The sequence below is a fragment of the Primulina eburnea genome, chromosome 2, assembly GCF_022965805.1.
Source record: "Primulina eburnea isolate SZY01 chromosome 2, ASM2296580v1, whole genome shotgun sequence".
Classification (NCBI taxonomy): Eukaryota; Viridiplantae; Streptophyta; class Magnoliopsida; order Lamiales; family Gesneriaceae; genus Primulina; species Primulina eburnea.
The window spans coordinates 43,259,507-43,270,409 of NC_133102.1; the positions used below are offsets into that span (position 1 = coordinate 43,259,507).

Sequence of the window (10,903 nt, forward strand, 5' to 3'; positions counted from 1 at the left end):
GTAACTTTTGGAACCAAAATATATCTTCTATTGTGAAAGATATATACATAACAACCTCTAAATTTTCATGAGATGCTTTGAGTTTTTGCTTAATTAAGATATAACAACTCCACTAATTTAATCTATGCAATTATTAGCAACCAACATGAACGAAAGAATTAAACAGAGCAAGGAAATAATTAGCACAGAAAAGAATGCTAATGAGAAGAGGGAAAGATGAAAACTTCTTGGAAATTATCCAATAATTGCTGAAAACAGTATGAGTCCTCAACAATTAGAGAAAAATACAATATGGGGGTCAAGTCAATTGATTGAGACTTATTACCACATAAAAAGAATGATATTTATTTGTGATTAATTGTTAAATAGATGCTATTTCCAATCCTTAACTTTATAATTTTGATGAAATGCAGCTAATTGGATGAGAGTAAATCGATGGTGATTATAAAAAAGAATCTAAGAACACCGAATAATTAATATGAAAAAATATGACAGAATAAAGAATTTTACGAAAAATAAAACCTTGATTAGAATAAAAAAATTGGAAAACTTTCCTCCGGGAAAATCGAAACTAACATTCATAAGAGAGAAATCGAAACTAACATTCAGAAGGTGTGTTCTTTTTTAAGATTATAGAATCCAAACGGTAAAAAAATTGGAAAGAAATAATAAAGGGTAAAAACATTACAAAATAAAGGGGGAGGGGGGGGGGGGGAATCAAACCTCTAAAAATTTGATGGGTTTGAAGGGGGATCGAAGATCGTTCAAATTTTCAGAGATGATAACTTTCGAAGGAGAGAAATTCATCACTTTGGGTGGGAAGTTTGAAATGAGCAAATTCGAGTGTTGTGTTTACGAAGAAGGTGGTTTAAAATAAATACCAAGAAATTATTTAGTTATTTTAACATGTTCAACTCATTTTCATCAGAATAACTGGATAAGAATATCAAACCACATTTTTTAAACACATTCCAGGGACTAAGCCAAAGTATCACGGGTAAAATAAGAAAGTATATGTTCTGCGGCGGCTTCATTAATCGAAAATTTTGATAATCAGTAGTGTTTTGGGGGTAAATTTTATTTATATTCGAAGAAAAACCGAAAGACGATGGGAATCAGAAAACAGACCAATACACCCTTAATTTCTATGTGTTGCTTAAATGAATAAACAGAAAGGATAAGCATGATAAACAGAAACAGAGAAAGACGGAGGCGCACAGAGTGGAGTTGACCGACAATTTGAGATGACAATATCCGAGCCCAAATGACTAAACAGAATGGATAAATCCTTAGATGCTGCCGTGTAGTCAGATTCAAAGTTATCAAGATTTTTTATCAAAACATGGGCGTAAAAATGAAGGCAGACCAAATAAGATACATGTTCCAAATTTTCCAGAAACTGATCGGATTTTCGATGTCTTCAACGGGCTGGTACTTACGCCACAGTCAACTGTTCAACTTTTATTATAATTTCCAAATACCTTTAAATTTCATTCATGTGAGAGGGTTTTGAATTTTTTTTATATCGAATGAAAATTGAAATAGCTCATGTAGTGAGCTTTGAACCATATCATTTTTAATTAAATGATATGTATATGTAATAAAGTAGGTTTCAAATGACATTTGACTTTTTAAAATGTAAACTGCATTTGAAATTTTGAAAAATGTCAAATAATTTTTACTTCTCTAAAAGATTAAATAACATTGTTTTTCTGAAAGATCAAACGACATTAGGTTTTCTAAGATGTCAAAAAACAATTTCTGAAAGATTAAATAATTTTTAGTTTTTTGAAAGATGAATAATTTTGATATTCTTAAATGTCGACATTATATATATATATATATATATATATATATATATATATATATATATATATATATATATCCTCATTTTCAAATGAGTAATTTGAAAGAACTTTAATAACATTTTAATACTGAAATTTCATCTTATCTCGGCTCCTGTTACTGCTATTTTTTATAAATCGTGTTAAAGTTCAAGTAATGCTCAGTTAACATATATCATACTTTGTGCTGAGTTATTGTAGATATCACCGCTATATCTTGTGAAAATTGTCTATTGTGAAATTCGGAGTATCATAGGAGGTGACGAATATGTTTTAAGAAAATTGTATCAACCTCCCAAATCAAATTATATATTATCCCAACCCTCTATCACATTTTCTTGTAGAGTAAAAAAAAAGATGTTAATTTAATAAAAAAAAACTTAATTTACGAAATTAGATCTTAGATGATTGATTAGATTCGCTAAATGACACATCGCGATTTAAATATCTAAATTCTAAATTAACGAAAGTGGTGAATGAAATAAGGTTGCGTTTGGATCGAGCTACTTAGAATCAAGAATTTCAAAACTATCGATTTATTTTGATAAATTTCGAGTTTAGCTTCCGCAGACCTAGTGCAACATGATTAACATGCGCGAACCTTGCATGGATCTCACATTCTTTGTGTAACAAATTTGTATACCGATTTAATTTCCCACAAAAACATATTAGAAAATAATACTTATTAAACATAAAACTTAATTTAACGAGAAATCTTAATTTTTGAATAAGATTATTGTGAGATGGTTTCTCATATTTTTATCCGTGAAACGAATTGATCAATCTATAATTATTATGAAAAGTAATATTTTTATTTTTCATGAATTAGATCGGATCAGAAATCCGTTTCATAATAAAGTCGTGATATGTTCTCACAATAAATTTTTGTGTACGTTTTAATTTCAATTTGAAAAGCCTAGCCGTTTGAAAGAAGCCATGCAATTATCTAAAAGATCTTGTTCATCAATACATGATGCATCTTTTGTTATTCTTTTTAGTAAAAAGTAATAATGGTAAATCCAAAATTAGAACGAAAAGTAACCAAAATAATTTACAGTATATCACATTTACTTAGTTACCAAACATCCAAATATTAATCAGATCCTTTTCATTATTCAAACAAATCCAACCAGCAAATTCTAATTTGAACCATTATTGTAATATAGTGGTAATGCCAATTCAAACTCCCAAAAAATAATAATTATCCAAATCTCCATCACATCTTCGTGTAGGAGAGAATTCAATGATAAAAAAATGTTAATTAAATCAACATTAAATTCTGTGTGCACCACTGAGGTGATATTTATCTGTTGTACATAATGAAACATATCAAAATTGTATATCTATTAAGTAAGTGACACATCAATCGTGATCAAAGATATGCACACGACTAGCAAGCAACATATAAAAATCGTTATAACAAATAAGATGTATATATAAATTCTTAATTAATGAAAGTGGTGAATGAATAAGTTTGAAATGAGCTATTTAAAATCATGAATTTGAAACCAATTGTTTTATTTGAAATTAAAATTTTAAATTTATTATAAAATCGAAATCTTTTATAATAATAAATTAAATGAATACATCTAAACAAATAACAAAAATAAACAACATTAATTTATCCAATTATTATTATATATAGAGGAGCTAACAGCGTATCACAAATCATCAAATAAAAAAAAGAAAAAAAGAAAGAGAATGGCGAGAAAGAAAATAACTCTTGCTTACTTGAGCAATCAATCGGAAAGAAAGGCTTCATTCAAGAAAAGGAAGAAAGGAGTGATGAAGAAAGTGGAGGAGTTGAGCACCCTCTGCGGGGTTGAAGCATGCGCCGTCACTTACAGTGAGTTTCAGCCTCAGCCGGAGGTCTGGCCGTCTCCGCCGGAGGCTCGGCGCATTCTGGAGCGTTTCATGGTGTTGCCGGACATGGAAAAGACACGGTTTATGGAGAACCAGACGAGCTTTACGCGCCAACGCATAGAGAAAGCCAGGAACAAGCTCCGCCGCCTGCAGAGGGAAAACAAGCGCAAGGAGCTGACCATCTTCATGTTCCAGTGCATCGAAGGTACGACAGATTTTCATTGAGATTTATTTACGATCCATTAAGTTAAGATTGATCAATATTTGACATACACAGGCAACGCGAATATAAAAGGTTTCGACGTCCGGGACACTGGCGAGATGAATGTGGTGATAAACGAGGTTCTCACAGAGATCACGGAGAGGATGAATAAACTGAAAGCAGCTGGCGAAGGTCCGTCATATACCGTGGCAACGGGAGAGGAACTGGGAGCTGCTGGTGGCGAAGGGACGTCTGCAGCGGTGACGATGAGGACCGAAGAGGCGGCTGCGCAGCCGGGTATTCTTGAGGAGAACGAGAATCCAGTAGGTTTTTCGTACTGGAATATGTTGATGAGCCCCATGGACGGCTGCGCTGATTTCGGGTGGAATAACGAAGCCTTGTCCTTGCCACCCGATGTTCCAGACAGTAACCTCGACGCTGCATCAGCTCCTGGACCTCGATCCGATTAAAATCATCGTTGTTGTTATTTTTCTGTAATAGTTATTAATTCCTGAAAATTTCTTTAATTACTTTCAGACATGTAATTTGGCTTCATTGTATTCTTGCTTCTTGATCGTCATCTTTGACGATTTAATGGAGCTGTCTTAATTAACAGAGAAATCTCTTTTTAAATCAAAATCTTTTAGATAAATTAAATTCATCCATTCGAACACAATATTAAAAATAAGAATATATTTTTCATCACTCAATCTACTGCACATTAAATGCAAGCACATGTACATACACATATATTTTATTAACTATACTATTTGAAATTACTACAAAAATTGTTTTGATGTGACAATGGGAACACCAAAATTTCTTCCCAACCCTCCATCATATTTCGCTTCAACGATACGAGTTTATAAGTAAATTTTTCCAAATTGCACTAAAAATGCACATAGACCACTTGTACTATCTATGTGCCATTTCCTAACAACATATCATATCTATGTGCATTTTCTCGTAACAAATTATCATGCATGTCAATTATCCAATTAAATGTACAAATACGAATTTTATTATTAAAAATCATATTGGTAATACACTCACATACTCAACCGACTTGGATAACACTTTTCGGGATAAAGAAAATCAGTACTCTTGTTCATATAAACAAGGAATCAGAGATTTTGATAGACATTAAGTACGCGATGGAGGAACTGAAAGCAGCTGGTGAAGGTCCGTCGTCATCTGTCAGTGGTAAGGGGGAGGAAATGAAAGCAGCTGATGGTGAAGGGCCGTCTACGGTGTCAATGAGGATGGAAGAAGTGGTGGCGCAGCCGGGTTTTGTGGAGGAGAATGAGAATCCTTGGGTTTTCATACTGGAATATGCGATGGGTTGATGGTTGTGCTGATTTCGGGTGGAATAATGCATTATAGTGGAGCCAATATATGAAATCTAATTTTTATGATATAAAAGTACAAATTTATAAGTCCCTAGCATTACTTTTAATTTATAGCATTTTAAATGATTTTGCTTAAATTTACGAGAATAAATCGAAACGTAGAAAATACAAAAACTTTTACCTGCACGATGGTCGCACGGACCCCGTGTTGTGTGCGTGCCTTCGTATTTTCAAGGCATGCAAAGAATCCGAGAGAAAGGCGTCATTCGAGCATAGGAACAAGGGATTCATGAAGAAGGTGGAGGAGTTGAGCACCCTCTGCGGGATGATGCATGCGCCATCACTTACAGTGAGTTTCAGCCTCAGCCGGAGATCTGGCCGTCTCCGCCAGAGGTTCTGCGTGGGCTGGAACGTTACATGGAGCGGCAGGACATGGGTTTATGCAGAACCATATGAGATTCAAACGGCAGCACAGAAAGAGCCAGGAACAAGCTCTGCTGCCTGCAGAGGGTAAAACAAGCGCAATTCATGTTCCCGTGCATCGAAGGTCTGCTCAATTGGACTGTCAGATAAATTTTAAAAAATATCAAACGAAACGAGATAATCAACTGATCATCTCGTATAAAAAGTGCACACCATCATATGCTGTGTTTTCAGCCAAAACATATGATTTAAATCCGAAGGTATAAAAGATGTTAGTAGAGATCACGGCGAAGTCAGATTAAAAAAATACATGGATTGACGCTGTCATCGGGTTGACACTAATATGGATTAATACCTAGTTAAATAGAATGAATTTTTTATAATCAAATTAAGAGGACTTTTTTCCCGACAAATCAAATAAACAAAATCGAAAAAATCGATTATTTCTATGGTAAACCGAATTAAACAAACTCTTAGATTTTTTTTTTTTTAAATCAAGTTTCAATAAAAAAAATGCAATTATAAAGATAAAATTAAATAAATTTAAATTTTATTTATTAAAAAAATATATTTTAAATCTAACTCTATTGTCCAATAAAATTTTATTAAAATTTATAATATTTATATCCTATTAATTTCATAAGAAAATTTAATCATATATATATTTTTAAAAAAAGCTCGATTTGTTCAGTTAACATTAAAACTGAAACCGAACCGACCGATCTTTAAAAAAATAAAATTGCACTTACAAATAAACCGAACCGATTTTTCAAATTAGTTTAGTTCGATCGGTTACTTTTGCTGAAAACGATATTTTGTTCACCCTTTTAACAATTATTTTTGCTCTTATCTTGAATTAAAAACGGATTTTTCAAATTTTGAATTCTTATAAATTATTTATGTCAAATGTCAAAACCAGTTCACATCATTTTTAAAGCTTAGCAATTAAAAAAAATTAATACACGTATTTGAACATTGAAGAATATCAAATAATAAGATGAATATTAACAGAAATAAAAAAAATCGATACATCATTCAAACAATTATATTCAAAATTCAAATTATTAATAATAATAGAAGAACACATTTATTATGATTTACATCGAAATTTTGAAAAATTTAAAATGTTATTTACTTTATTTTTCTAAAAATCAATCATTATAAATATACACTAATTCATTCTAAACATTTAAAATTCTATAAAACTTTTAATATAAATTAAATAGAGATCTAATAAAATATGTAATAACTTCATATTAAGTCAATTTAATATATTTGCGTGTTAATGTAAAAAATTCTAAAAAAAAATTTGAAACTTAAAGCTAATTTTAAAATTTAACTTATATTAAGCCTTTCAACCATTTGATTGAAATGCGACCAAAGTTATATTTGATTATAGATATTTGTAGAATACCGATTTTGAAAATTCCTCAGAGTTAAAAATTAATCATATTTTGATTATAATTGCATTTTTTTAAATTAAAATTTGAGTGGAGCTGGAGCCCACCCTGACCCAATGGTGACCCCGCCCCTGGCTGAGATTTATTTTGGGTGCAATAATTGTCCTTGCTTGGTAGAGCGATCGAACCGTGGTGCTGGAGCTGCTGTGCGGTTTAAAAGATTTGAGTTGCACCATTACCACTAGCTATAGCTTTTGGTAAAGTGGTAAGTACCCGGTCCTACAATTGATATCAGAGCCAAGGTCACGGGTTCGATTCCCATTGATTGCAAGGAGTGCAATTATTGGGAGGGAGATTGTTAGGTGCAATAATTGTCCTTGCTTGATAGAGCGATCGAACCGTGGTGCTGGAGCTGCTGTGCGGTTTAAAAGATTTGAGTTGCACCATTACTACTAGCTATAGCTTTTGGTAAAGCGGTAAGCACTCAGTCCTACAATTTATTTATAATTCATTGACTAAAGATCGATTAATCTTTGGGACATGCAATGCAAATATAGGAGATTTCGACGTGTAAGAGACCGACATATAAATTAAGTTATTGGAGTTGTACATACAGACTTGTACAATCTTTTCTATTTAGCTAATTTTTTGGATGGAGTTAGGCCCAAATTCATAATCTTAAAATAGTATCATAACTCAAAATTGTCATTATGTGTTGGACTGCTCTTATGGGTCACTCGCTAAATATATTATAAACTTCACGCTCTAAATATTCATTCTCGGACGTGAAGGTGGTGTGTGAGACGTCCCACATCAGATGAATTAAGTTCTTTTGAGTTGTATATATGGACTCAGATAATCATTTCTCTTGAACGAACTTTTGGGGTGAAGTTAAACTCAAATCTATAATCTTAAAAATCTACCCTGACAACAGGGGATGAACCAAGAGTAGCTGATGGTGAGAGGGTTCAATATGTACGTAGTCGTTGTTGGTATAACACACCCGATGTAACATAGACAAAGTACTAATTTTTCCACCTTGTCGGTCCCAAATTGGATTTCAATGCATTGTTACAACTCCAAATCAAGCATATGGACTTCAAAACAATGATATGCCCACTATTAAGATCGTTCATTCATGTTCATTAAACTATACCCACTCGAACTATTGGTCAAAACAAAACTTTGCCTACCAATTTCCCATAAAAACCATATAAAACATAATATTTAATTAAACATAAAACTCTATTTAACGAATATGACCAAAATAATTTACCGTATAGCACATTTACTCAGTTACCATATATCCAAAAATTAATCGGATCCTTTTCACTAATCCAACAAATCCAGTCAGCAAAATCAAATAGAGTAAGTCTCTTGTGAGACGATTTTTTTACAATAAAAAGTAATATTTTTTTGCATAAAAATAATATTTTTTATGGGTGACTCAAATAAAATAATCATCTCACAAACTTGACTCATGAGACTGTTTAATATAAGTTTTTGTGAATAAGATTTCAATAATTAATATTGAGGTAATGCCAATTCAAACTCCCCAAACGAATTATTATCCAAATATCTATCACATTTTCGTGTAAGACAAAATTTGATTATAAAAAATAACATGTTAATTAAGTAAATAAAATTTAAACTAAAGTTCAAACTGATTTCTTAGATTATTAGTTTCGCTAAATGAAACTTGTTAACTTTATCTTGTGTGTATATATAACTCTTGCATACCTTTTCGATATAACGGTCATATAAATATAACTCGCGCACAATTAAACTTTATATATATAAATATAACCGTTTTATCGAAAAAGTGCGCGTGACTTATATATATGAGTACCGTTATATCGAAAAGATGTGCATATATATATTTGATATATATCATAATCTAGATGTGGGAAAACTCTAACTCGAGCTATTATAAGAGAAAAACCAGGGAAGACCATTGAGATTAAAACCCGATATCTCAGTAGTAATATATTTAAATGTGATAGTGCTGAATATTGAGTTAAAGAGTGTTTTGGATTGAGCGATATCGATTTCAAATCCAATTGATTTATTTTTATATAAGTCAAATTTATATTTGATTAATTTAGATATGTTTTAGTAATTAAGATAGATTTGCAAATGAAAGTTGGAAATATATTATTAAATCAAAATCTTTTATATAAATTACATCAATCCATCCAAAGACGTGTGAAAAAACAAACAATAAATATAAGCACGTATGCATACACATGCCCAATCATTATATATAGAGGACCTAACAGTGTATCCCAACTCATCAAATCAAAGAAAATGGCAAGAAAGAAAATCACTCTTGCTTACCTAAACAAAGAATCGGAGAGAAAGGCGTCGTTCAAGAAAAGGAACAAGGGACTAATGAAGAAGGTGGAGGAGTTGAGTACCCTCTGCGGGGTTGAGGCATGCGCCGTCACGTACAGTGAGTTCCAGCCTCAGCCGGAGGTCTGGCCGTCTCTGCCAGAGGCGCGGAGCGTGATGGAACGTTTCATGGAGCGGCCGGAGATGGAAAAGACCCGGTTTATGCAGAACCAGATGAGCTTCACGCAGCAGCGCATAGAGAAAGCTAGGAACAAGCTCCGACGCCTGCAGAGGGAAAACAAGCGCAAGGAGCTGTCCATCTTCATGTTCCAGTGCATCGAAGGTACGATAGATGTTCGTAGAGATTTATTTACGATTCATTGAGTGAAGATTGATCAATCTTTGACATACACAGGCAAAGCGAATATCGGAGATTTCGACGTGCGGGACACGTGCGAGATGAATGTGGTGATCAACGAGGTTCTAACAGAGATCACGGAGAGGATGGAGAAACTTAAAGCATCTGGTGAAGGTCCATCATCTTCCGTGGCACAGGGGGAAGAAGTACTGAGAGCAGCTGATGGTGAAGGGTCGTCGTCTGCAGCAGCTGAGGGGATGAGGACAGAAGAGGCGGCGGAGCAGCCGGGTTTTCTGTTGGAGAATGAGAATCCACCAGGCTTTTCATACTGGAATATGTTGATGAGCCCCATTGACGGTGTTGACGATTTCGGGTGTAACAACGTAGGCTTGAACTTTCCACCCGATGTTCCCGACAGTATCCGTGATGCGCCATCTGCTCCTCCAAAACAAACCGCGGAAAGGGGATAGCAGTCCAATTTATGTTGTATCTAGCTAGCCTATCTTTGGATGTTCTCATAGATGTATTGGATGAGATATTGTAGAAATCACATAATGTGTTGCATTTTTGTACTTTTTAAATTTAAATTTAAAATTTCGGTGTTGTTTAGGATTTGGAAATATAGTCTATTTTCCATATAGTGCCAATTCAAACTCCCAACAAGTACAAATGATTATCCAAATCTCTCACATCTTCGAGTAGGAGAGAATTCAACGAAATCAAAATAAGGTCCTTATTATATAATAAAGAAAATGACAAAAATTTGTATGAGAAGGTCTCACATGTCGTATTTTGTGAAACAGTATATCTTATTTAGGTCATCCATGAAAATATATTATTTTTTATGCTAAGAATATTATTTTTTATTGTGAATATCGGTAGGGTTGACCCGTCTCGCCGATAAAGATTCGTGAGATCATCTCAGAAGAGACCTACTCTAAAGAAAAACATATCAAGTTACAAAATTATGTCTCTAAAATACATTAGTTTCTGATATCAAACTTATGAATAAAATTTATGTGAGATAATTTTACGGATTAGTTTCGTGAGACGATGGATCTATAATTAGAACCAACTCATAAAAAATATTTTTAATATACTAAAATTATTACTTTTAATGTTAGTTATGAATC

General features: G+C 33.0%; 2 protein-coding genes across 2 annotated transcripts; both read left to right on the top strand.

The window, feature by feature from the left end:
- The first annotated feature begins 3,464 nt into the window (after positions 1-3,464).
- On the top strand, positions 3,465-4,538 carry LOC140824748 (agamous-like MADS-box protein AGL80). The gene is made up of 2 exons (XM_073186296.1): positions 3,465-3,912; positions 3,985-4,538. Exons 1-2 carry the CDS (start codon positions 3,546-3,548, stop codon positions 4,377-4,379), a joined length of 762 nt encoding a protein of 253 aa, XP_073042397.1. The 5' UTR covers positions 3,465-3,545; the 3' UTR covers positions 4,380-4,538.
- Positions 4,539-9,360: 4,822 nt separating this feature from the next.
- LOC140824749 (agamous-like MADS-box protein AGL80) lies at positions 9,361-10,253 on the top strand. Its single transcript, XM_073186297.1, has 2 exons — positions 9,361-9,755; positions 9,828-10,253. The coding sequence occupies exons 1-2, from the start codon at positions 9,389-9,391 to the stop codon at positions 10,238-10,240; spliced, it is 780 nt and encodes a 259-aa protein (XP_073042398.1). The 5' UTR covers positions 9,361-9,388; the 3' UTR covers positions 10,241-10,253.
- The last annotated feature ends 650 nt before the right edge of the window (positions 10,254-10,903 follow it).

Excerpts from the sequence above, each read along its gene's own strand:
- LOC140824748 (XM_073186296.1), top strand. The coding sequence starts at position 3,546 with ATGGCGAGAAAGAAAATAACTCTTGCTTACTTGAGCAATCAATCGGAA. Across the intron at positions 3,913-3,984 it reads CATGTTCCAGTGCATCGAAG|GCAACGCGAATATAAAAGGT; the intron begins GTACGACAGATT and ends TGACATACACAG.
- LOC140824749 (XM_073186297.1), top strand. The coding sequence starts at position 9,389 with ATGGCAAGAAAGAAAATCACTCTTGCTTACCTAAACAAAGAATCGGAG. Across the intron at positions 9,756-9,827 it reads CATGTTCCAGTGCATCGAAG|GCAAAGCGAATATCGGAGAT; the intron begins GTACGATAGATG and ends TGACATACACAG.